The sequence below is a fragment of the Cyanistes caeruleus genome, chromosome 10 (assembly GCF_971803275.1).
Source record: "Cyanistes caeruleus chromosome 10, bCyaCae1.hap1.1, whole genome shotgun sequence".
NCBI lineage: Eukaryota > Metazoa > Chordata > Aves > Passeriformes > Paridae > Cyanistes > Cyanistes caeruleus.
Genome location: NC_141710.1, coordinates 5,926,201 through 5,953,182, shown reverse-complemented (window position 1 = coordinate 5,953,182; position 26,982 = coordinate 5,926,201). Strand labels below are relative to the sequence as shown.

The following is a 26,982-nucleotide window of genomic DNA, read 5'->3' as shown; positions in this document are numbered from 1 at the left end:
TACAGGAGAAAGTGGCTAACATGAAAGGTTCCAGCCCAGACCCATTAATAGCAGCATTTGCAAACCATTTTGTCTAATAGCAGTGATGGATATTCTCACTCTCAAATTTCAATATTCAGCCTTTTTTTCCCCTCTGGTTTCCATGGTAGCCTGTAACAGCAGGATTATTCATCAATTATGTGCTGTGTGTAAAAATCACTTCATAGAGTTCTGAACTGGCTGCTTCCTTGGGAAGAACAGGCTGCTTTTTGGGAAGTCCTCAGCCCAGGAAGTTCTCCCTTCTGCCTGTGCTGAGCAAAGCTTCCAGTTCTTTCTGACTGGAAACAGGGAGAGACATCATACTGTGACGAAAAATGCATTTAACCCTTAGGGAGCTGGAGACTTTGACCTCATGCAAGCAGTTTAAGGTGGTGGGGATTGTGAAAATGTGCAGTCGCCCTTGCATCTCTTTCTTAATCTTGTCAGCCTGTAATAACAGCAACCAGTATTAAATGTCACAGAATCATAGGATGGTTTGTGTTGGAAGGGACCTTGAAGCTCCTTGTTCCACCCCCTGCCACGGGCAGGGACATCTCCCACTACCCCAGGTTGCTCCAAGCCCCATCCAACCTGGCCTTGGACACTTCCAGGGATCCAGGGGCAGCCACAGCTTCTCTGGGTAACCTGTGCCAGGCCTAACCACGCTCATAGAGAGGAACTCCTTCCTAATACCCCATCTAGCCCTGCCCTCCAGCAGTGGGAAGCTATTCTTCATTGTCCTATCACTCCAGGCCTTTGTCCAAAGTCCCTCTCCAGTCTCCCTTTATGCACTGGAAGGTGCTACAAGGTCTCCCTAGAGACCTATAAAAATTAATTACATGTATGAAGTCTCATTTGTAGGGAAAATGCAAGGAGAAGAGAAAATATCTGTAACAGTGGAATGAAGGATGGAAAGGTAAACTTCTGCCTTCAAATGCAGCAAAGCATAAGGGCAAAGGAAAAAAATTATGGATTCTGAAAACTGCAAGAAAGGAATAATGTGTTCTTTTGAGGACACATCTCCACAGTGGAGCTTAGGTAGCAGGAGAAAAGAGACGCAGGCAGGCGTACATCCCAGTGGTTTTGCTTTGCTTCAACAGCCAAAATAACAGTTTTTTCACCTGATGAATACACTGGGGGACTGTTTTAAGCTACTGCAGAATGATGGAGCCAGAATATACAACTGAACAGGGCCAGAAATTACAATGTAACTCAATTTTTGTATATTCTCATCAAGCAGATGATCCATAGTGTAACACCCCTTGGTGTTTATGATGTGACCTTCAAGGACAATTTCATGGGGGAAGGACAGGAAAGCAATTAATAGGTAAGAATCTTATGTTGACAAGAACAAGAATATAGTTATGCCCAAAAAAAAAGGGTACTCTATAGAGAACTCAGCCTTCTGGTTAAACTTAAAAATGTGAGCATGTTACAGGAAAGGCATCCTGATATTAAGGCTTCCAGACGTCTCAAACTTACAGTGGGGTAGAGGGAGCACTGAAAAGTCCTAAAAGGTAAATTTGCTGCAAGTTCTGAAAGCTAGGGGAAAAAAATCCTGTTTGTTACAAAATACTGAGAAAACTGCATACCCTTAACAAAATAAAATACTTGAAGAAGGTTCTGTTAAAATGTTTTGTTTTACAGTATAACTCTGTATTTTCCCCCTTTAAAGATTTTTTCCACCAAGCTGTGAGACGCAACCAGAGAAGTTGCAGGGTTCATTAACCTGGTTTGGTGGAAGGTGTTCCTGTCCATGGCAGGGGCTTGGAATGAGATGAGCTTTAGGGTCCCTTCAACCCAAACCATTCTGTGAGTCAGCTGTCTGCTTTATTCTATGTCATGCATTTGTATATCTACCAGGAATTGTATGATAATACATGGTGTTTACATGACATTTTTAATTTGCACAAAATACACCATTTCAACTAATTCTGGTAGTTAAAATTGTAAGGTAGAGGATCCAAAGCAATGTAAGAGCAGTTACAACTAAGAATTTAAGACATTTTTCTGATTAAATGTGCTTTACTTGCAGTGTTCCTCTGTGTTTTTTCTTCTTTCCTTTTTCCTTTGCAGCACTTGATTAATTTCCCCCCTTGAGTCCACTATCTTTATGTTAATTAATATACTCAGACTTTTCATTCCCTCTTGTATTTAATCTGCCATATATTACTATTTGTCTTTCAGCACTCTTTTCAGGGCCTGCTGCTTTATTACTTATGTAAAGTTTTGGGTTTCTACTATTAATAAATTTATACAGGTGAATCATTTTTATATTTTGCTCTTAAATACTCCTTAGTGAATCTTAGACTGTTGAGAAACATGCTGTATGTTGAGCTTTTTCTGCTCCTGTTTCCACATTCTCATTTATATTTGTCCTGTCAGCACTTGCTGTGATCTCTGTGTGTTCCAGCAGTTTATCTTTTCTCAATTCTGGGGTGACAGTTCCCTCTTGCATTGTATTTTTAGAAGCATATCCAGCCTTTTATGGATTTTGGCTCTAATACATGCTCTCTCATTCTCTTACCCATGCCAAAACATGTTGAGCAACTATTCATTGTGTTGTTTTAACTTCATTTTTGATATGATGCTTCCTCTTATGTTTCTATAGTAGCCAAGTTCCAGTCAAAAATTTAAAAACTAAAGTGTTCCTTAAGGATGTTTTATCAACAGGGTTTCTTCTACTTATCTTTGTAAATCCCTTTTAAGTAAAGATCCTGTTTCTGCTCCGGAAGTGGCCAGTCCATGAACAGAGTCATTGATATCAAAAGCTTTTGAGGCAGCAAATAGAGAATCTGTGCCACTCCCAGAGAGGAAGTTTTTCAGAGTATATGTGACATGTTTAAACCACTGCTGTTACTGGTCTCCTGTTCCTCCTCAGATTGCTCAAAGACTAAGCTCAGAGTGCTTAGACTTCTTAAAGCTCATGGAATGGAAACTTGAAGTGCTTGATTTTTTCTGATAGATACGTATTTGCAATAAGGAAAACACAGGACTGGAACCTGAGCCCTCTTCCTTAGGTTCTTTGACAAGGAAGGCCCTTTTCCTGCTTTCCTTTTGTTCTTATGTTTATGATTTTACATACCCAAAGAATGGTGTCACAGAGTACCTGGAGTTACAATTGTTTATGTGCTGCTCTTTGTACATTCATCCACGAGACTTCTAGGGGGATACCTGGAAAATGGGGAATATGCAGTTAGGGACTATCTTGGAGATAGTTTAAATTGTCCAGACTCCTACAGGAACCTCAGGAGTAAAAGCAAAAGCAGCCTGCAGCATCCTTATCAACCCTCTTCTAAGAACCCCCCTTCCTGCATTTCTTCCTGGGTTCATTTGCTGCAGCAGAGCTGCACACATCAGAGAGACAACAATGTCACCTCCACAGCTCCTGTTCCCAGATAATTCTGGAGTCTGTGCTAATGAGCCCACACAGAACAGCAGACAGCCCTGGGAGGTTGGTGACTCACCAAAGCTGGCACACAGAGAGACTAAGTCAGGGTTACACACAGCATCTGAAGTTTAGCACTTCTTTATTTCTGCTTTAATTTCTAAGCACAAAGATAAGGGTTTTTTTTGCATGTGACTTCTCAAATTCTTTGTGTTTCCATACAGAAAAAAGCTCTATACATGGTTCAGACAGTCAGAAGTTATAAAGGGGCTTTGGAATGGGCTAAGAGCTAAGAGAAAATGGTTTGGTTTTCTAGAAGAGCAGGAAGAAATAACTATATGAAAAAGGAGGGTTCCTCTCATCTTGTATATTTTTTAAATGAGGACGGAGAAAGATAAAGACATTGCTTTGTGCCAACTCAGCTAATTTTTTGCATTGTCTTTTCACAGGTCATTGTCAGTAAATGCTTTGGTCTTTAATATAGTCTAAATAAGTGATCTCATGAAAAGCAGAAGTAATGAAGAGGGATTTCTAATGTTTCTGTAACAATCTGAACTATACAAAAGCAGGTGAATGTGCTCATGAAGTGCAGCATAAGAGTATGAGAGACAGCATTCTGCATGTTGTGTAACTCCAAAAAAGACTGGGGGGACACACAGCTGGGCAGGAGGTGGTTGTGCTACAGGTGAAGCTGTTCCTGAAGAAGCAGTAGCATTTCCAGTGTGTGTGTTCTTGTCCATCTCCAGCTGAGTGAGTGGCTGAGATTAACAGAGATTGGGGTCATGGTTCACACTGTTCCCCAATGACCTCATTGGCTTCCTTTCAATGACCTGCTTTTGTAAAATTCATTGGGACACTTTATATCCAAGACCAGTGAGGTTTTGTTAAACAGAAAGATTAGAATTTATTAAGCAGCACAGTTAACAGACAGAAGTGCATGCAAATCTCATTTCCTTCTTTCAGGTTAATAAAAAAAGCATAGAAATGTTGTGGGCAGATGGTGGCTTTCACTTAAAGAGGGAAATCAAATGTTTTAGATATAAGTTGTTTCCATGATGTTTCTGTATCTCCAGTCTCACTTTTTGAAGGAGATCATCTTTCCTCAAATTGACAGATAAAGTTCTTCACCTTTCTGCAGCAGCTCTGCAGTGCTTACAAGGCCTCTGTTTTTCTGTGGTTTAATGTATCGGCTTTTTTTCTGTCAAGTAAAGGGTATGGGAGGATACCAGTCAGCCCTGGCCTCGTGGCTCTCTGGATGATGCTGTTGAACACTGAAAAATAAGGATTGGCTCTGGGTAACCTGGAGTTCAGCAGTCTCTTTGGTGTGCCATTGCTAATAAGGTTTGGCACTGTATAGATACCAAATGCAGACACCCCCTGTAGTGCTGATCCTTCCCTTCCATGTGCTGGAGCAGCAAACAGTTACAGAAAATGCAGAGACCCTGAACTGTGGATATTACTTCAGAGCTGTGACTGGGAAGCTCTCATGCAAGTAACAGCAGCATCCTTGAGGAAAACAAAGAAAGCACAGTTCTCTCAAGGGAGAAGAGGCAGGTGAGGAAGGAGCAGAGTATGATGGTCCATCAGCAGCTGCAAGGGACTTGCATATGGCTTGCTGAGCTCTATCAGATCTTTGGCAACTTTCAGGTGTGGCACAGAAGGTCTGGTCTCTTGTTTCCTTAGTTTTATTACTAGATACTATGTTTTGTGGACTCTAGAGCCTGTTACATCAGTTGAAAATTTCTAGATAATTATTTCTTTTTTTGTATTTATTAGGACTTGCCTTTCATCTTCCCTACTTTACTACTTCTGAGAAACACTGAGAAATACAAGTAGAAGTAAGAGTAACATATGGCTGAGGAAAGGATCCATCAGGGAAAGCAGAAAGACTGAGGGAAAGAGGATAGACTGGCTATCTAATCCTCCTGTGATCATCTTTTGCCTCCTGACTTTCTGGAGAGTGCAAGTACCATGTTTCATGGCTTTTTGTTTATGAGCTGGAGAGATGTTGACACTGAGTAACGAGGTTTGTTTCTCTGATAAAGAAAATGCCTTTAATAAAAAACATGTGAAGGCATGTTGCTCTGCTGACTGTGGGTTACTGCTGAGCTCTGGGAACCTGCAGATGAGACATCCATAGAAAGTGGAAGAAGGGTGTACACTGAAGTAAATGTCCTTGGTTTCTGTGAAAGTGAGCTTGAGGTTCTTTGAAGCATGAAATGTGGGTAAGTGTAATGGGATTAAAAGAGTCAGCCTGGATTTCCAGGAGGCCTTCTGGGGAGTCCTCACTCTACTGCACAAGGAGAAACTGGGCAGCAGCATTGCTCAGTTTTAAAAAAGCCAAAGGAAGATCTTGCTGCTTCCTTCAGTTATTGAAGGACTAAAGAGAAGGAAACTGCAGACTCTTCATGCAGTTCTGTGGCAGGTAACAGGCACAAGTTGAAACATGGGGAATTCTAGTTTGACTAGAATGGAAAACATTTCTGCCATGAGGTGGTCAGGCACTGGAGGCAGAAGAACTCCCATTGTGGGTGTGCCTAGTGTGGGTTCACTGTCCTAGGACATGCTCAGACTCACCTGATCTAGCTGGGATCTCTGCTTTGGGAAGACTTTGGATAGTGACAGTCAGGAATCCTGCCACCTGAAGTTATTCTACAACTCTAGACTTAGGTAAGAAGCTCTGAGTTTGTCGTTCTGTGGACAACATTTGGTAAAAATCATAGGAAGTAGAACAGGGATAAATAATCTGTGTTAATATAGTAATTATTTACTTACTGCTTTTAAAATTCGTGGATTAAATCTTTTAGGTATCCAGAAGAATGCACAATAAAGAATCTATAGTATATGAAACATATTCCAGTATGGTGGAACAGAAATACATTATTTTTCCTTCAAGAAGTACTCATTAAAAACTGCTCTGGGGTTTATTGTAGAAAGTACAGTAGTGGTACAAAGCAATTGCTCTCCCTTGAAATGAGTTTATCAGACAGATTGGATGTTTTCAAGACCTTTGTTATTACATTATCCTACACCTAGGCTTGTGTTATAACAAGAGACACCTGGTGCCAAGCCTCTGCTCACTCAGCAGGTACTTGTGGCCAGTGGAAAACTGCCCCAAGAGCCCAGGATGGGGGCTGTGCCTCAGGGACAGGGCACAGGTAGCAATGGCAGTACTGTTTTCTCTCCATTGGTGGCTACAGAAATGCTTACGCAGCAGGGATGTACTCATGTTTGGCTTGTCAGGCTCTTGTCCTCTCACCTGAATCCACTGAGAAGCATCTGGTGCCACTGTCTTTGCCCCCTCAGATCAGGTTTTTAAGCACACAGACAGGTTTTGCTGTGAGGAGGGAAGAACTTGTGCTCACACTGGGCCCCTCGTTTCAAAGGGAAGCTTTTGTAGGGGCTTGTTCACAGGGTAGCTGAGGTGGGGAGAGCAGATGTGCAAGCAGCCTGTGATGAAGGCACTCAGAAAGAGATAGACCTAAATGGACTTAGTGCAAATATTTACATTGTTGTATGTTACACTTGGAGCTCAGCCTCCACACTACCTATGTTTATATTGCTGGATTTGAGTCACTTCTGACAGCAGGCAGCCAAAGGCTGCTTCCACACATGTACTGATAAGCTGTAGTTACTCACATTCTGCTCTTGGAGCCTGCTGTTATTGTGAATAATCTGAAAATACAACTTGTGTGCTTGGCAGTGCTCTGAGAGGCAAAGTTAAGAATTAGAAATAAAGGGCAAATTTATGTGTACATATATTAGACACACAAAATTTTCTTTCAAACATACATAGCACCTACACCTTGAACATTGAATCCAGTTATAACCATCCCACTTCCTAAAAGATAAACACATTTAAAAAGAAAAACCCAAGCAATGTTGGAAAGAATGGCAAATACAAGAATAAGTTTTCATGCATTGGAAAAAGAAAAGATTCTGGTTTATCAAATAAAAAGCAGTAATTTTTGAAGTACAATGATGTACCTCCTGAAGGAGTATGGGGCTAAACTGCAGGTTGCATTGATGCAAAGTTCTGTGGAGATGGAAAGTAGAAATGAGTTAAGAGATGATGGATCCACTATCAGCTGTTAAATCCAATAGTCACAGCATGCCTTAACACTGCACAGCTTGGGTACACTCTGAACTACTGCCAAACGTGACATTCGTGTGATGCTAACTTGTGCTTGCATTCTGCCTAACATCCCGTGCTGACTGCTGAGTGCAGGAATCCCAAAGTTAATTGATTTCGTCACATCCACCAGGAACATTCTTAACAAAAGTCTGCTTAGAGCACATATGCAGGAAGCACAGTGTGAGCAGTGCTCACAGAAATGAACCTTGGAGCCAGCCCTGGGGAAACAGGTGGGAAGTTTCAGCAGAGCGTTTCTTGGATGTGTGCTTTTACTGCTCTCCTCAAATGTGAGTGTCCTCTGTGGCCACAGATTCCTCATTCAGCCAGGGTGACCTGGGACAGTGCAGGACAGGACATAGCTGTGGGGTGACTACAGAGCTGAGGGCTTCCAAAAGCAAAAGCTGTAAGACATTACTAGAATAAACTCCCGCCTTTGGGGCAGCAAAGGCTCCTCAGCTTTTCACTCATGTTGAAGTTACTGACTGCTGTTCAGTTACCTGACAAAGAGTTTGGTGCTGTATGAGAATTGCTACTTTAAGTCATCAAAGCATCAAAAGATCTATCTTATGAAATAATTCAGTAAAAATACTAGGTTGCAAATTTAGCCTCTTTGGTTTGTAATTATGTGGCTTCATGCAAATTGTCTCTGTGAGGATGCAAAGCATCTTACACTTGGCAAGTGCAAATGCCATAGAGCCATTTCAAACCAGCCTTATTTGCCTTAAACCCAGAGCAAGGGAGTTTCCTTTATCAAAATTTTAAGACTTAAGCACATGAAGTGTACTGTTTCTGATGCACTGAATTATGTAGACCTACTTCTTTCTCTACTAGCAGTCTGGGGACTGAACATGCTTTCTTCCTGAAGAACATATTACCGATTTCTGCCTATGACATCCTTTGGCAGTGCTGGCTGGCAGCTGTCAGTCTAGCTGTTCTAAATACTTGTGTCACCAGCAAACTATCTGCTCCATCATTATCCTTTCTTTCAAAGCATTTATATCTGCTATGGAACATATTTTATCAACATCTTTACATAGATGTTTTATTGGTAGGTTCACTGTTCTAAAAACTGACCATTTTTGCTATCTCTGTTTTCCTGGTTTTAATCTGAAAGTTTTCTTGCATATGATTATTGCACATCAGCTCCTTTAAGAAAATGAGGGAGATCATTGTAGGATTGTGAAAATGTCTCTGTGTTACATAAATGTATGACTTTCAGCTGGCTATTGATGCCTCATCATGCTCCAGGGGGGGTTGTGAAGCATTACTTGACAGAAATAACATCAACCCTTGAACAGAAACGCCAGATCTGTAGTACAACACCTCCCAGTCTGATACAGAAGTCACATTTAGTGCTGTGTAGTTCTTTGGGTCACTCCTGAATTCTTTATTTTTTCCCTTTATTCTTCTGACACTCATCATTTAAGTACGTAACAAATTCACACACATAATTGTAGTTTCAGAATTTCATCGGATCTGTTTTCTTTAAAGTAAGGATGAAGTTCCTATCTCTTTATGCTATAAGAATATGTACTTTTTCTTTTCAGGAAGGAGAAAGAACTGGATTGTCAGTGACATACATCATTCTCCGTAAAAATCTCCGATTATCTTCAATGTATTTCTTTACATACTTGTACTGAGGAAATCAGTGCCATCACTGTTGTCTTCTGGATCAAATAACATTTTGGATTTTAAAAGAGATTAGCAGTTCAAATCATATGAAATGCTAGTTATGTATATAAAGTTACTAACTCCTTAATATCATTCAGAACTTTGAACTTCTAAGTGAACTACAGAATTGCTCTTAATATGAAACAATTGTCGTTGAATTTGAGTATCAGAAATAGCAGGGATTTGATATTAAGTTCCACTGTTTTGTACAATGACCCCTGTTAGTAAGAAAAAATTAATAAATCCTCCAAGATTTACTGATAACTTTTAATGATGCTCACAGATATTGACAGTATTAACATTACTGATTGTTTTAAGCACAGACTCATGGAACTGCTTAAATTGGAAAAGCCCTCTGACACTACTGAGTTCAGCCCTTCCCCAGCACTACCAAGGCCATCACTATCCCATGTCCCCAAGTGCCACATCCACATGGCTTTTCAATCCCTGCAGTGATGGGGGCTGCACCACTGCCCTAATCAGCCTGGGCCAGAGCTGGACAACCCTTCTGGTGAAGAAATTGCCCCTAATATCCAACCTGACCCTCCTCTGGCACAGCTTGAGGTCATTTCCTCTTGTGCTTTGGCTTGTTACTTGAGAGCAGTGACTGATCCCCAGCTGACTGCCATCTCCCTTTAGGTGTTCCCTGCACCTTCTTACTGAGGTTGCCTCAATCCCCTCATCCAGATCATGACTAAAGATGCTAAACAGGACTGACCCGAGCTCTGGCCCGTGGGGACACCACTTGTGACCAACAACCACCTGGGCTCCACTCCCCACTGCTCTCTGGGCCCACCATCCAGCTGGATTTTTATTCTGTGAAAACTGCCCATCCAAGCCACAAACAGCCAGTTTGTCTAGGAGAAGGCTGTGGGAAATGGTCAGAGGCTTTACTGAAGTCCAGGTAGACACCTCCACAGTCTTTCCTTCACCCACTAAGCAGGTCATAGAAGGAGGTCAGGTTGGTCAAGCAGGGCCTGCCTTTCATAAACCCACACTGCCTAGGTCTGGTCCCTAAAGCTAAAATTTTTTATCAACTCTGAGATTATATTGAGATTTCCATACTGGACAAGATGTCTTGTTCTAGGCTAAGTCTGGTGTGAAAGGACAGCAGAAACAATTAAGATAGTTTCTAAATGACAGTAGGAACAAACCGTTTCCTTATATCTAAGTTATATAAACCAGAATAGTAGTGGATTTCTGGGCCTGGTGTAATGAAGGAGGTAAAATTGGACATGCTTTGGTTGTGGTCCCTTGGAATGTCCTGTTCTCTCCCAGTGACAGTGTCTGTTGGATGTACATGCCATCGTGGGCACAGAGTGGGCTCTGTAGGTGGCAGTCAGGCACTGGGAGCAAAGAGCTCTAAAGGGCCATAAGGACAGTGAAAGGACTCTTAAAAACCAGTTTCCTCATTCCATAGTCAAGATGTCCTTTCAGATTTTCCCAGCTTTAACAGCACCTTGCAGTAAAGGTGGCAATGTTAATGTAGTTCTCTGTAATGACTTTACTGGTCTCCGTTCAATTCCAAAAATTGCATGGAAGGATTTTTAACGAAATCAAAATCTGAAAATTCAGGAAAAGGAGTTTGCCACTAAATCCTTGTCCTGTGTAATGTTTTGCATTTGTTCTGAAATCCAGAATAGCTTTCTTGAAAATGTCTAGGTGACAGAAGGGGACAGAAGCCAGGAATTTCTGCTAGAGACATCTCCTATGATCCATGAAAACAAGAAGGCCAGATACAAAAGCTTCACTGTTTATACTTGGTATATAGAGTTGCATGATTTACAGTAGGTTGGGAGAGGCACTCAAATTAATGAGGTGCCATCAAGGAGTAGAATAGAGCAAGTTAAAGATTGTCCAGTGAATTCTTAAAATGTAGTGCTGACAAGGTTTTGATACAGAAAATGAAGAACACATATGGAAAATAATCCTCTCTAGAGGAAATTTTCATCATTGGGACAGAAATTTAATGAGAGCAATAATTATAATAATGACATTAATGATAATAGTCCTAGTTCTATGAGAGCAGAATGAAGAACAAAACAATAAGGGTTTTCAAAAGAGGAAGAGAAAAATAGATATAAAATTTCTGTGTGGGAAACACAACCAAAGCAATGAATTATGTGCTGTGCAATGGTCTGAAAATCATCATGGAATTTGAAAAATCAAATTACTAAAGGTAAAGATAGAAGAATTGCAGGAGCATGATGATTAAAATTAGAGCAATTCATCACATACATAAAAAATGAAGTGTAACAAAATTTTATTCTGGTATATAGCAGAGTTGATAAGCAGAAGGTCAATCAGAGAATTGGACTGCAGCAAGAGAGTGCACTTCACATGGCTGTACTGTGTATAAGGCCTTCACATTGCAAAGAGATTTCACAGGACACATTCAAACATATTTTTGGTTTTGTTGTAGGAGGATAGACTTAGGTTAACCATTAGAATTTTTTTTTAACAGTTACCTGTGATTCTGTTTGATGAAGTTTTAATTGCACAAGACTGTACTTATTTTTCCACTGGGATTCTTGCTGATTCATTCAGTAAGAGTTCACAGGCAGAAACTGCTCTAAGGATGAATTGGCTGTGTGCCTTATAGGAAGCGTATGACTTTTGAATATTGTTTCATTGGCAGCAGAAGATGGGCAGTATAGAGTCCATGAAGCAGGAAGAATTGGGGAATAAATCAATAAAAGAGTCTTCTATTCCTACATGTGCGGAAATTCAACCAAATATTTAGACTGATGTCTTTCTCAAGTCTTGACCTCTGGTCTCATCAAAGAGTTTCAGTTTTCAGGGACAGAAGTCAATAGAAAGTCAGGAGCCCTGGTGGGATTTAGGAGTTTCATCATCTATTTGGATATGCTTCAACTGCCTCAGTACTGCTTCTATTAAAATTAATCATTAACATCTATTGATTCCAATGAGGTAAGAGCTACTTCAGTGTTCTTACATGATTGTGAGCAAGTCACAGAAAATTAACTTTTCGACTGGCCTGAGTAATTTTTGGTTAGTTCTCTTTTTTTGGCAGTTCTCTTCTGGAAACAGTTAGTGGAAATGCCACAGCAGAGTACCCTGACCCAGGCTGAGCACTGAGAAATCATGTGATGTTTGACTTCAGTCTTTATCATCTGTCATATGGAATTTTTCAGTATCACTTCTCAGATGATTGAAACCTGCACTTAAGGACATTACAAAAGTGGATTATTTCTTATGATCTAAATTATAAGTGGGGCAAAAGGTATAGTAGTTGCACATTGAATGGTATCAAGGGAGATAAATACTGCCTATCCAGCAGTTCTATAATCACCATCCATCCTCACAAATGTTTTATTAAACTTGCCCTCTCTTGGCAATTTCAATTAGGTTTTGGTGCTGTGGTCCCCACTATTGACTTTGAGCTGATGCAAAAGAGCACATTGTGTTTTTCATGTACTTTCCTGGGCAAATCTCCTTGTGTCTTCTTCTAATGCCTCTATAAATCTTTCTCCTGTTTTTCCAGTTTTTGTGTTTGAGACATCATTACCATGAATTTAAGGTACCACAATTAATCCTCCTTCAGCAGGAGACTGTGGGCTTATTTCATATCCATTCATTTCAGTCTTGAGCTGCAATTTTCCCATTGTTTTTCTTGCAGCTTACTCAGCGTGGGCAGGTAGTCCAAAAGAGAAGGGATGAAATTGTCTGCAGCTTTGGTAAATAAAGGTCCCAGTCATGAAAACTGACCATATAGTACAGGTAGTATTCTCCATAGTATGTAATTTATTACCATCAGCAGTTTAGATTTCAGGAGTAAATGACTATGGGCTGCTAGAATTGACGTTTCCTCATCCAGTGTTTCTTTTCCTTTAGAAATCCCAGAGCTCCCATTTGCAGGAGGCCATGGGAGTGTGGCACTTGGTGGGATGGTGTTCCCTGATTGCCAGCAGTGGTCAGTACCAGTAGCTCCTGTTTGCAGCAGGAAAGGCAGTCATAGGACCACCCACATCCCAAGGGTAACCCTGTTCAACTCCTGATAGTAAAGGCTGGTTTTTGCTCAGACTCAAGGGCTGACACATTCTATAAAGCTCTTGGAGATCTTTATTGTTGCTTGCTTTGCTTTTACAGAGCTTGCTAATAAAACCAGTTATTCTTCTCACTCTAAACATGTTTTCAACCCACTGAGTCCATGGTGTATTATATCTCCCAGAAATACTATATCTGGTTTTGTACACAGTTTAGGGTTTTTAAGGTGTATTCATCCATTTTTTTTATAGGCCTCTTCTCTTCTCTTCTCTTCTCTTCTCTTCTCTTCTCTTCTCTTCTCTTCTCTTCTCTTCTCTTCTCTTCTCTTCTCTTCTCTTCTCTTCTCTTCTCTTCTCTTCTCTTCTCTTCTCTTCTCTTCTCTTCTCTTCTCTTCTCTTCTCTTCTCTTCTCTCTTCTCTTCTCTTCTCTTCTCTTCTCTTCTCTTCTCTTCTCTTCTCTTCTCTTCTCTTCTCTTCTCTTCTCTTCTCTTCTCTTCTCTTCTCTTCTCTTCTCTTCTCTTCTCTTCTCTTCTCTTCTCTCTTCTCTTCTCTTCTCTTCTCTTCTCTTCTCTTCTCTTCTCTTCTCTTCTCTTCTCTTCTCTTCTCTTCTCTTCTCTTCTCTTCTCTTCTCTTCTCATTGATACTAAGTTTTGTGCTCTGTGTGGGTTTTTTCTTCTCATTCTTAAAGGCTGTGTTGGGTGCTGTGATTATTGACAAATTATACTGTTACCTGTTTTGGCTGAAAGTTATATATTGGAATTTGGTCATTAAGGAAATATACTTACATGTTAGTGAGAAGACTTTTGAAAACACAGTGGGTGTGAATAGGTTCTTAACTGAGAACTTAGTCCTGAAGTAAAATAGACATCTCAGTTTTTAATGGATTAAGACGATTTCCATTCTCTTCACTAAATAGAGCAAGAGCTCTATGACAGAGATAAAACTCAGGTTAGAAAAGGATGTGAAGTAACTTGAGTAAGGTAAAGACTTCAAGGATGCATGCCACTCCTTCAGTTGTACTTTGTAAATAATCTGTAATATTTTAAGGATTCACCTGAAAAATGGGAAAGTTTTGCTTTTCACATTATTCAAAGTATGAGTTTGAATAATGTTGACCATTGCAGTGCTGAAATGTAGTGGTGACACCATGAAATCTGAGCAAAGTGTTTGTAGCATACTTACAGTGTTAAATGAGTTTGCCAGAAAAACATGTGGGGCTGTGCTGTGGTTGGGTGGGGGAGAGGTGGTGGAAGGGAAAGCAATCAGGCCAGAGCCATTGCCTACTGCCAGATAAGCAGAAACACTCCTTGTGCTTTCCATGACTTCTGTAAACTGAGTCCTGAAAAGTGGGGGAAAGAATGGGACAGGACAGTAGGTAAGTGCTGTTCTCCATGCCGAGCCCTTGCACATGCTCCCTTGGCAGTGCAGAGCTCTTACCCACCCTGGCAGCCCTGGGAGATGTCAGGAGTGTGTCTCACAGTGTGCACACCCCTGCCTCCTGGTCCCAGAGAACTGCACCTTGTTTGTTGGAAACTGCTGGAGGATCTTCCCATCCTCACCTGTGACACCTCTGGATGGGGATCAGACTCTTCTGAGTGCCCAGGAAGAGATGGTGCTCTCTCAGTTTTGCTCACACAAGGTAAACAGCCTGGCCCTGACTGCAGAGAAACTGAGGCTATGGCAGGTTATTAGAAAAAGCCACAAATAGATAAGGATGAAATTAGAATCAGGGCTATAAATCAGTAGGTTGCTCTTTGACTGAGGGGTGTGCTGCCAGTGGGAAGAGCAGCAGATGCCATGAGAGAAAGGGACATTCCTGCAGCAGAGGGGGTTTGCAATAGAACCTGTTCTGAGACATACTGGGAAACTGCTTCATTTAGCCAAAACAAAACTTTCAGGATCAGGGGAGAGATGAAAATATATCTGCAAGATGATTTCCAAGCTGAGAAAATATATTTTCAGCTGCCACATGGTGGTATTCTCTTGGGTTCCTGGTTTTATGTTGATGTATTGCATTAGTAATTGTTTATTAATGATATGGAAATTAGCATGCAAAAATTTAAATTGCCATTGTCAGAACTGAGGTTGACAGTATTTCTCAGTATGAAATAGATAACAAATATTATTTAATGAAAAAGCAAAGGCAATTCAAGAAATCAATATTTAATTTGCTTTGTAAAACTGTACCCATACTATCATAGAGACTTGGTGTGCTCTGCGCTTACATGTTTTGAAATGCATATATTTCTAATGGTCTTTTTTAAAGGAATAAAATACCAGAATTAAATCGTTTGCATAATATTTAGTATGTTTAAATTATTTGTTCTTTGTAGAGAGACTATTACTGGTAGCTATTCAGCTGCTTGTATTATGGTCTGGATTTTTGAATCCATGCAGTGGATCATTAATCCAGTTTAACTTTTTGCAAAAACTGAGAGATTACTCTTTGTAACATTAATGATGTTTGGATGGATTTTGTAGCTCTGTAGTTTGCTTAATTTTTCTGAATTTCCTCCATTAACAAAAGAAGATTGTCAAGTGATGAAGAGAAGATTATGCAGGAGCAGCAAAAAAAAAAATCTTTACGTTGCCCTGGGTTATATGGTTAGATATTTAGATAGTGTCTAGTTACAGAGGCAGTAATAGGCCCAAATACTTTATTTGTATACTGACTGAATTTTGATCAAGACACAAGAATTTTCATTTACAGCTATTGTGTTGTTCTGTTCTTGATTTTAGTAACTTTGATTTACAATGAAAAATCAATCCTATCAACTCCAGTGTTTAGGTAACAAGGGGGAATGGAAAATCTACATGGAAGAATAACAGAGATACAGTTGCTGCTTCTGGTGCTGAGCTGGCTCACATCTTGACTGAGCCCTTTGGAGCCTTTGGGTTTGGAAGATGTGCCTCAGTCAATAAATGCTGGTCCTGAGCTGAGCAGTGTGAAAACCCCCAGTCAGTGCATGGCGAGAACGTGGGTATCTGTCATCCAGGACATTCGGCATGGAAAGTGCAGAACCACCAGGAGTGTCTGTGACACTGAAAGATGCTGCTCATTTCATTTTGCACACAAAATTGAAAGCCTTGGGCAGCTGCAGACATGGAATGAGTCCTCCATGGTTTTATCACTGCTTTATCACACTTGCTTGGCTGCAAAGAATGAAAGGATGGAAAGTGGTAGTAATTCCTCGTTTGAAAGCACATTACAGGACAGATGAGTTCTCTTTCCCTACTTCTTCAAGAGACAGCCTTTTTCAAAGCATTCCTGTTATTATTGCACTCTGCATAGTCTGATATGTATCACTGTTTAGCAGCAAAAAAACACTGATATTTTGATGTAGCAAAACCATGTTGTGTTCATTTCTTTTTGTTCTTTCATTACATTACAGGTACAGTAAGAATTGAAATGTTCAGGAACATGCAAAATGCAGAAATCATAAGGAAAATGACAGAAGAATTTGATGAGGTAGAGTATACAAATAGTTGTTTGAAGCATTATGAAATATATTACTATATACTTCTGGTTTAAATTAAAAATGCAGTGGACCAGTGGAAAAATAATGTCTCAGTATGGGAAACCACACTGACAAGCAAAGCAGCAACTTCAGCTGTCGGATGCAGAGTAACAGGGCAGAGAGAGGTTTATCAGAGTAGGCAGGAAGAGGAACTGGAGAGCTCTCATCCCACTGAGAGTGCTGCTGGCACTCTGGGTGCTGAACTTCAGCTCTTGGGAGTGTCATCATACAGCAAAGAGCTCCAGATTCTTGACACATCAGATTCATGAGACAGGATTACAGCATTCTGCTCTATTTTTTCTGTGCAAATTAATGTTTTATGCATTTTAAATGCCAGTTTAAACCAAAGAGGAACTTGACATGAAAATTATCATTTTGGAACAGTGATACAGAAAGAAATACTCTCAGAAGATCTGAGCATTTTCTTTGAAACAAGTACATTACAACTCACACTGGGTATCTTCTGTCAAAATAAACGTGTTCCTAATGTGGATGCTTTTTAGCTTTGAGATTTTTGAACTGTGTTTTCTTTGATTTTTGATGTATAAAAAGCTGAATATTCTGAGCACTCATTTTGTTTAGTGAGGAAAACTAAAGCTGGAGCAGGAATTTCTGTAGGACAGCAGTGTCTCTGACCATTTCTAAATGAAATGCCAGTGCTGTTATTCAGAAAGTTAAGCAGGAAAACAATAAATACAAGAAATGCTCTTCTTCAGGATGTACTTATACACAATTTCCTTCTTTGCCATGGCCTTGAACAACTAAATGTCTCAGTAAATGCCTGACTACAGCCATAGGGGTGCTTCTTTTGCTGCATGATTGTCCCATAGTTGATGAAGAAAGTATTTTTCAAAAGAATCTTTTTTAAAACTGTCCAAGTTTTTTCTCATGGGAGGAAAAAAAACTTCCTATGAATCCAATTGAAAGCAACATCTCTGAAAGAGTTACAGTTTCTGGTACGTAGTCTTTCTCCATTACTAAAACTTTTCAGAACTTTTATAGTCCTAAAAAAAAGTTTCAGTTCTAGTTTTTGCCTTAACGTTTGAATGGATTTGTGAGAGAGTTTGTGGGGCTTAGTACAAAAGCATAAAACCATTAGTCCTAGGCTGCAACCCAATTAATATTTTGAAATCTGTTGGCATTTCATCTGTAATAGCTCCCCCAGTACCTCAGAAATCCCAAACTGTCCCATGGTTCCATGAGTCCTGCAGGAATCAGCTGGCTGTTGGCCTGAATTTTACATTTATGACTGGGATTGAAGTATTGATTTTCCTCCACATGAGTAGAGAAATGCTTGTGCAGGATTTAAATAATGGAAATAACTTTGTTCACAAAGTTCACTTCGGGACAGGGAATTCCATGGACATCCATTGGCTGCACTGTTTGGCTGCTTGGCTTAGGAGTACAGGTGTTTTGTAGATGAATTCTGTCATAATTCTTGTGCTGGAGTTGTCAGGTGAACAAAGACTTGGTTTACATGTAATTTTCTAAGCACTGGGCCATCAAGTATTGTGACAGTGTCACTAACACATCATGTTTTTATTAGTATTCAAGAATAAAAGATCCATGGTGACTTTATTGTAAGTTTATTCTTCCCATTTCAGCCAGATGAGGTGTTCATGGGACAGTCTCCATAGACTTTTCAAAGGTGTTGTCTGGTATGTACTTGTAGGTTAAAAATTCACCATACAGAGACGAGTAGTTACACACAGCACTAGAGATTATGAGGATCTGTTCCAAAAGACTGCATTTACACACACCTTGAGAAAGCATATATTATGTACCAAAGTTCACATGTAAAGATCCATCAGGTTATTTTGGTGAGGTTGAAATGGATGTGATTTGCTGCAATGTGATGGCTAAAGGGTTTTCTCTATGGGGATGTTGTTAATGAAGTTTGGGTTCAAGGTGTTTGATTGCAGCTCCTCTGTGCTGATGTTGCTGCCTTTGTGTGTTTCAGTCTGGGTCATAAGTCGTGAGGAAGAAAGTTTGTTCCCCACAAAACCACAGAATAAATGTGTACAAATGGATATAACAGACTTCTTATCCTGGCTGAGAGATTCAGGATGGAGCATTACTACCTTGATGTTTTGGATACTCTGGAACTGGCTTACAAACCAATCTTATAATTGTACACTTACAATCCTTGTCAGGGAGATTTATACTGAGGCTTTTTCACTGAGGGGGAAAAAGCATTTTCTGATCGTGAGGGGACAGTCTGCCTGTAATGCAGTATACATAGTGGATGTAGTAAGAGCAGACCTGGAGAGGCATTAGATGAACATGCCTAGTCCAATCTTGTAATAATTTTTTGAAGATGAAGTGTATGAATCTGTGGTAAAATTTCCATTACTGCCATCAGAAGGCACTAGAAAAAGGCTACATTTACAAGATAAAACAGGGCAGTGTTTGCTTTCTGATAAGGAAGCTAATTTTGAGTAAACCATACTCAACTGTAAGCTTCAGCAAAGCAAAGTTTAGGGGGAGGAGCAGCCAGCTGATTAGAATATTAATCTAGAGTTGAAATGGGGTGGAGAATGACACAAACTGTCAATCACACAAGCCTTTCTTTAGGTTTTGACCTTAAATACTTTGAAATATTTCTGTCTCATCCTTTGCTCCCACTTCCTAACCGAGGATACAAGGAAAAGAACTGAATCTTGATACTTATTTTGGACTATACAGAGCCAGTACTTCAGGTGGAAAACAGTTACAATGATACCTTTACAAAAGTGGTGTCATGCCAATGGGCCCCCCTGTTTATTGAAGAATAATGTGTTGTTTTTATTTGTTATTCTCCCTTGGTTGAAGGAACCAAGATGATGTTTCATTTAGAACCCTAGATCACCAATGGCTGCACTAACATTAACATAAATTAAATGGGGGAGACTTTTAATACTTGATCTTTTCCTTCTGTTGTTCTGCAGGACAGTGGTGATTATCCCCTGACCATGCCTGGGCCTCAGTGGAAGAAGTTCCGCTCCAACTTCTGCGAGTTCATCGGGGTGCTGATCCGGCAGTGCCAGTACAGCATCATCTACGACGAGTACATGATGGACACGGTGATCTCGCTGCTCACCGGCCTCTCCGACTCGCAGGTCCGGGCCTTCCGGCACACCAGCACACTGGCTGGTGAGTGAGCTGCCACAGGAGGGTTCTGTCACAGAACTTGCTGCTGCTTGTCCACTGCGAGAAGTCCTTGTAATTTGGATTGAGGTGGACCCTGACCAGCATTAAAACTGTGGAAAGCTTCATCAAATCCAAGTACCACAGATGGTACAACTATACTTAAAATACTCCTTTTTTATTTGGAAAGTAGTGTGCTGAGGCACTTAGGGATTCCTGTCATCCCCAGGTCCTGCAGTGAATCCTGAGAATCAAAAGTGGAATGCTTATGTCTTGTATTTTATTATTAACTGTTCACTTGTTGTACAAAATGTTGGAGTAATTTTATATTTTAGAGTATAAATTTATTCTAAAGAAGTATCAGGAGAATTGTATTATCAAAGAGCTTCCATTCACCAGAAAAAATAATCTGTGCCTTAACTCTGGAGAAGCATAAGGTTTGGGATTACTGGGGCATGGTAGTAGGGTTCACTGTCTTTGCCTGCAGCCACACCACCTTTCAGTGCAGCTGTCTCACCTAAGGAAAGCCCTGTGTGTATCATTAGATAGAAATGGGCTTTGCTTATGTATTTCATCACACCTATATGAGATGTCTTCTCTAAGAGGGATGAATTGCTCTCTACAAAGAATATTTTTCTCGATTACAAAGCACTATTAGGGTGGCTGGCTTGGGTGTGGGTGTCTACAGCTAGTCATGTCAGGTGATAAGAAATTAATCTTATTGCAAAGTTCATAGATCATGCCAGATATTTGAAACTCTTACAGCAGACATTTGTCATGATCTGAATGTTTCTATGGCCAGTATTTATCACTATTTAGTCTTTCTACAATCAGCTTCATACACATATTTTCAGTTTCAAGTGTACCAACACCCAGTGTTAAACAAATACAATCAGAATTTATTTAAAATTTCATTTCTTCTTACGAATCAAATTAAGAGCAGATTTCCAATGATATTGAAAAAACAAATCCAGTTTTGAGTGAATTTTGATTTTAAAACTAAAACCCAAAGCCTTCAACTCACAGTGACTAAGCTCCTTTGGGAACACATGCCCTTGTGTTTTTCACCATACTTAGCAATGGGATGGTAAAACTGTGAATTATACAGGCTTAAGCTTCCAGGTTTGGAGTTTCCTCTTCAAATTCAGTATTCCAAGGTAAGCACAGTTTGAGCCTAGATAACCTGCTGGAAACCCATGCCTGTTATTTAAACTATATTCCCTTCCATGCTGTCTGCATTTCTGGGTGGTTTTGATTTGCAGTTTGATTGGTTCATAGGGAAGAATTTATGGAGTGAGGTCTTTACTCTGGTCCCTGGGATTGTTTGGTCCATCCCTGCATGGGCTGGTGCACAGATGCCCATCATGGATGGGAGCTGCCAAAGATCTCGGCATTTACCAGTGACAATACATGCCATTTATTTATTTACTTGCTTGTTGTAACAAGCTTGAGGCTTTGCTTTGATTCGACAAATTTCCTTCCAAATGTTTTTAGCACATTTAATTGTTTTGGAGTCCCAAAGATCAGAGCTCAACATGATGCCATGGAGCTCAGTCTTGATAAAGTTTTTGAAAATCTATTTGTAGCCTGGCATTTCTTCTTGAAGTAGTGTTTGTAGGTCCTTGTTTTCTTCTATGCTAGTCAGTTGGAAGGAGAGATGATTCACTGTAGGAAGAAGTACTTGTAGGCTACCAGTTTTGAGCCATAGCAGTGTAAGTCAATCCAAGTAGCCTCACTTCTCCATTTGTGTGGTTGCTTTTCTACCTTGAAGCAATGCTGTATATTTAGAGTAGCATGCAGAGAGGATGTGGTAGTTTATTGCATTATTTTGCTGGTTTTTCAATATTGTAAAATGTGTTTTACTATGTAACAACTCAGAACTTGGGAAAAACTCTCATTAATGTTTTTTTGTAAAAATAAATGTTAGTACTGAAAAGCAGCCACAAACAATATCATATCCAGCATGTGTGAAAAAAAAATTGCATTTTTATATGGCTGTACAGCTGACTTTAGAGCAGTGTCAGACCTGGATTCAGAGATGCTGTGCTGAGGTCCCTTGTGAACTGAGCTGTCCTCAGCAGCCACTGGTTAAGGTCACCCTTAGTATGGAGCCATCTCTGCTGGTACTCTTCTTATGTGCAGAAATGGCTCCAGCAGCTGCCTTCATGGTGCCTTGATGCTGCAGGCTCACATGCTGGCTCCCTGGTGCACTCAGAGCTTGTCTAGAGAAGACAGCAAGGAGCACTGCCTGCAGCTCAGTGTGGGGTAGACTCAGCTTTCTGACCATGGGCCAATGACCTGGGCATTGCCTGGGTGGAAGTGCCTTTCAAGATGGCTCTGCCAGGGTCGAGAGGCTTTTTGCTGTGAGTATGGATCTGCTGAGGAAATATTTTCTGAGCTCTTGACTACAGGTAAAGAGTCATAATCTGTCTTATGCCTTTGCAGCTATGAAGCTTATGACTGCTCTTGTGAATGTTGCCTTAAACCTGAGCATTCATCAGGACAATACACAGAGGCAGTATGAAGCTGAGAGAAACAAAATGATTGGCAAAAGAGCTAATGAAAGATTGGAGCTGCTGCTTCAGAAAAGAAAAGAGGCAAGTGAAAAGACAATTTTTTTTTTTCCTGGTTCGTGTCCAACATTCCCTCCAACAGAAAGCCCAGGGCGGTTTGTGAGTTGAGTACCAGAGTGAGAAAGAGCTTAGTTCTGCAGTGGTGATTTGTGTGGTCTCAGGCACGCTACTTAACTCCTGTATTGCCACATTCAGTTGAGTTTGTGGAGCTATTCTGTACACAAGGAGAACTCTGTTCTCAGGCTTCTATGTATGACCAGGAAGGAAGAGTCTCAAACTGTAAGCAGTCACTGTTCTGAAGATGCAGAAAGATTCTGGCAAGAGGATCCTCAGCTCCCTCCCTGCACTGCCCAGTTTTCCCCTTGATCACTGCAGTTATTCCACAATGTCTCATTAGTACTTCTTTTTTAGCTGCTTGCAGGAAACACAGGAGTTGAGGCTATAGCACCTGTTCTCAGGGAGAAGGAGCTAGGGAAACATTAAAGTCGCCTTTAGTAAGTACCAGTCTTGCATTAGGTGAGAAAAAACATTAGAAGGCTTCTGTAATCATCTCTAAATAAAGTATTATATCACAGGGAATTTCAGTTTTAGAGATGTACTTAAATTTAAAGATGACAAGTAGAAAATTAATACGCATACACCCAAACAACCATAATGTGTAAAGATGCCAAGTAAAACTCATAAGAGAAATTGAAAAATCAAAGTTTGTATGGCTTAGACTTAAATGTATGATTTTTAATATATTAGTTTTGAATTTTCTCCACCACTGTTTTACTCTGTGGCAATTAAGGATGTCTGGGTGCTTTGCCTGTGTGCACCCTGAATTCCTTTAGGTGTAACTTTGACTCAGAATTGTTTGACTTTGTAGTCTTTGGGGATAATCACAATACATCTTTTTATTTTACCCTTATGACCTGTACCACAACTTTATTTGGTTTTCCTAATTCTTGAAAAGCATGCATAAGGTACAACACAAGAACAATCCCTCCTGCCCAAACTGCGAGAGAAACATTTTTAATTAAATATTAAATTGAATGTGTGTTCCAGAGCATTTTGAAAAGCAAAATAGGTGGAACAGAGTTTACAGTCCACATTTGTTGATTGTTGCTCTGAATTTGCAGAGGACTAATTGCACTGATTACCTTGGGCTGGTGGCTTTGTGGCTAGGGACTCCTCTGTGCCCATTCCCCCAGCCATTCTTTCGGAGCTGCAGGACATCCTCTCTCTGGGGAGCTGTAGCAAGGATGCTCAGGCTGCACGGGGCTTGGGAGCCTTGACAGCAGAAGGATCATTTCATAGTCCTTGCCTTTGGCTCCGTGTGTTCAGGGGCTTTCATCTCACTGCTCATGACAGCTGAGCAAAGCATTGCCTGGGAATAGCCAGATTGAGTATGTCCATGGGGTCAGCACCCCAGGGGCACCTGGGCAGAAGAGATCTATCAGGATTAGATGGCATTATGCTCTGTGTAAGAATTCCTGACATAATACTGTATATTCCCAGTGTTTAAATACTCTGAATTGACAGTGGCATTCTGTGCTAGCACTTCCTCAGTTGATTCTTTGATAAGGTGCCATCCTAACAACCCCTCCTGAGCACACACACATGCATGTGTGTCTTCATAAGCTGATAGAGGAACAGTTCACAACTGAGTGTGGCGAGTTAGTCTGAAGCAGAGGAGATGGAGCGCTTCCTGAAGTATTTCATTCTCATGCCATCATCTACAGGCCTGGTGGGAGAGCCATGCATGGAGCTCTGTCTTATCAACAAGATTTTCAGCTCAAGTTGATGGTTTATGTAGCAATTTGCCACAAAGCAGAGAAAGTTGTCTTTTTAGCATCTGCCAGTAATAATTCAAATTTTGTGCTTCCAAACCTGCTTGCATGTTTCCCTCATTTTTTTTACTTCTGTTTAAGAGGGGGGTGTTAAATAATTTTTGCATTGTTAAGAGCAGGAGTCCTGAGACACAGATGCTCTCTCAAGATGCTTGAAGTTAAGCACTCAGATTCAAGTGCATGGGTTAAAAATCTTGAAAGTGTAGAAAGCAGTTAGGGTTTCAGAGAAAATTAATTACTGAATCCAAAATACATTTGAAAATTGTATCCTTTCAAAGTTAGTACACAGAGGTAAAAGGGATCTCAGATGTACCTACTGAATTTTTGTTTCTGCTTCCACACCAGCTGTGCCCCAGCACTTGGACACCTCTACCAGATGATAATTCACTATGTTTATAGAGAACTGTAAATTCTGTGCAGAAGAAGAGGGAGGAAGCCTGTCCCTTCGCCTGTGCTGCTTGGGCCTCTACCTTGCTACTTCACTTCATACTCAGAGAGATGTCAAAGTACACTTTTTTCAGAATCCCAACTTTCTCATGGCTCAGAAAGTCCATCAATCTCCTACCAGTCTTCTCTGGTGTTGTTTTATACCAGGAAATCATTCCCTGAGTTTTGTGTGAGTTTCCGCTTCCAGGGCCCTGGCAGATTTTCAGAAAGCCTCATGAGACTTCTTGATTTGTTCCTGTCCTCATTTTACTGCACAACCTGTGCTAGGCTGTCTCTACCTACATGTTGCTGTAGATGTTTCCCTGTCTGTAGCCTGTGGAGTCATCCAGCTGAGGAGTGATTAGGAACTCACAGTCCCCTTTGGGGTTATGAATTCTCAAACAAGCATTTAGTCTGTAAATATTTGGGTTGAGCGGATGCTGCAAATAGTGCTTTTCCCAGAGGCCATGTCTAAATATACTTGGTTCATGTATGCAGAGCTGGTGTGGACCCAGTTCTTCCCTTTGTACATAATCCCTTTTACTGTGAAATTAGTTTCTTTGGCAGGCTTTTGACTATTTAGTCAAGAGCCCTCAATGCTTTGGTTTCTTCCACATGCAAAATGGAGACAGCACCCCCTTAAACTTTAGTGAACTGGGAGACTTTACTCCCTGAGTTCTGAAGCTACTTGAGGTAAAAGATGAAATAGAAATATTTGGCTGAAAAACAGAAGCCCTCAGGTGAAAGTGTTTCAGAGCTCATGCCATGCAGGAGGTCAAACCAGCTGATCACAATTTTGCCTCTGGCTTTAAAACCTTTTATTTGTTAAATATATACATCCATAATTATACAGGTTTAATTATTTTGTGCATGTATCATAAAATAATTTAAATTAGTAAGGCTTTGTTGTGGTTTTCCTACTGTGAGAATGTGGGCAAATTTACATTCCCACATTGTGGTGCCATGCTTAGGCTGTAATGAACACCTTGATGGAAGAATAGTGGCTGCTCCAAAAGCTGATTGGGTAAAATTGGTGTCATCTTTTAACATCTATTAACAAAGCTGCATTTAGGTGTAATTAAGTTATACTTAGTTTAGTACAAGATCTGACAGTATGAGAATACTGTAATTAATTCCAAGTTGTGTTAACATATCAATTGACACAAGGTATACTTCCCATAGTACTTGTAAAACCTGCTCATATTACCCAGGAAATGAAAATATTTTTAAGAGAATGCTCTTATTTATAAAAGCATGCTCATAGCACCTTTTCATTTGGAACTGGGTTTGGTTTATTGCAGTCTAAGGCCTGGATGTCAGGTGTGCTCCAGTCCTGGAAATCTTCTGAAACCCAGTTATTGTGGATGCTGAAGTTTAAGGGACTGACAGTCTTTTATTTAAGACTGAGAAGATATTCAACTCTTTTCTTTAAATAGAACATTATTTTTTTCAAAACTAATCTGTAACCAGCTTTGTTTCTGCAGCTGTCATTCACTCAGCTCTGTGTTTCCCTGTGAACAGAGCACTGCTGAAATTACTGCACACATTGTCTCTACTTGTCTCATTTTCAGTAGCAAAAGTTGATGATCACTTTAAAGAACTAATTTGAGAGACTAAATTGATGTTTGTAGTGAATGTTAATTTTCTTCCATGAAGACATTGAATATATAAATGTAAATATTTGTATGTATATGTACACAATATAGGCGTGTGCTAGAAAAGCAGAAACGGTGAATTTACTTGGGTGCTCTTCAAAGTTTTCCCAGTAGGGAATTGCAGAATACCAAATTATAATAAGCAATGATCTTTTATTTATTTTGTGTTTTGTTTTTCACAGCTACAAGAGAACCAAGATGAAATCGAAAATATGATGAACTCTATTTTTAAGGGTATATTTGTTCATAGATACCGGTAAGAAAATGCATGTTCCAGTAGGCTCTGCTAACAAAGTGTGGTCATAAGGAAAGTCAAGGGCAGCTTCTGTCTTGATTTTCTTCTGATGTAATATTCTAGATGCTGCAAGGTCACTGTCAAAAACACTTGAAATTATGGAAGAATATACAAATTGTAACCTCTATTAATTACTCAATAGAACCATCCACACCATTTTATTTTAATTCAGTAGACAGCTTGAAAGGGTTGTAGGAGATACGGGCTTTGAATCTTTGTATTTTGAAAAGAAAAGTTATCCATGTTGGGAGCTCAAAAATGACGTAAGAATAATCCAATAATTACTGTGTATCATAGGATACCAGTTGTCCTACAAGCCTGCATTTCCTTTTGTATGT

At 40.1% G+C, this 26,982-nt stretch overlaps 1 protein-coding gene across 6 annotated transcripts in view; it reads left to right on the top strand.

The window, feature by feature from the left end:
- The window catches only part of STAG1 (STAG1 cohesin complex component), a 154,200-nt gene that overhangs the window by 77,179 nt on the left and 50,039 nt on the right, over positions 1 to 26,982 (top strand). For all 6 annotated transcript variants that reach the window (XM_086844356.1, XM_086844357.1, XM_086844361.1 and 3 more), the window contains 4 exons: positions 16,612 to 16,688; positions 19,665 to 19,869; positions 22,309 to 22,460; positions 26,532 to 26,605. In XM_086844356.1, the coding sequence (XP_086700482.1) occupies positions 16,612 to 16,688; positions 19,665 to 19,869; positions 22,309 to 22,460; positions 26,532 to 26,605 (508 nt within the window). The remainder of the gene's footprint in view (positions 1 to 16,611; positions 16,689 to 19,664; positions 19,870 to 22,308; positions 22,461 to 26,531; positions 26,606 to 26,982) is intronic.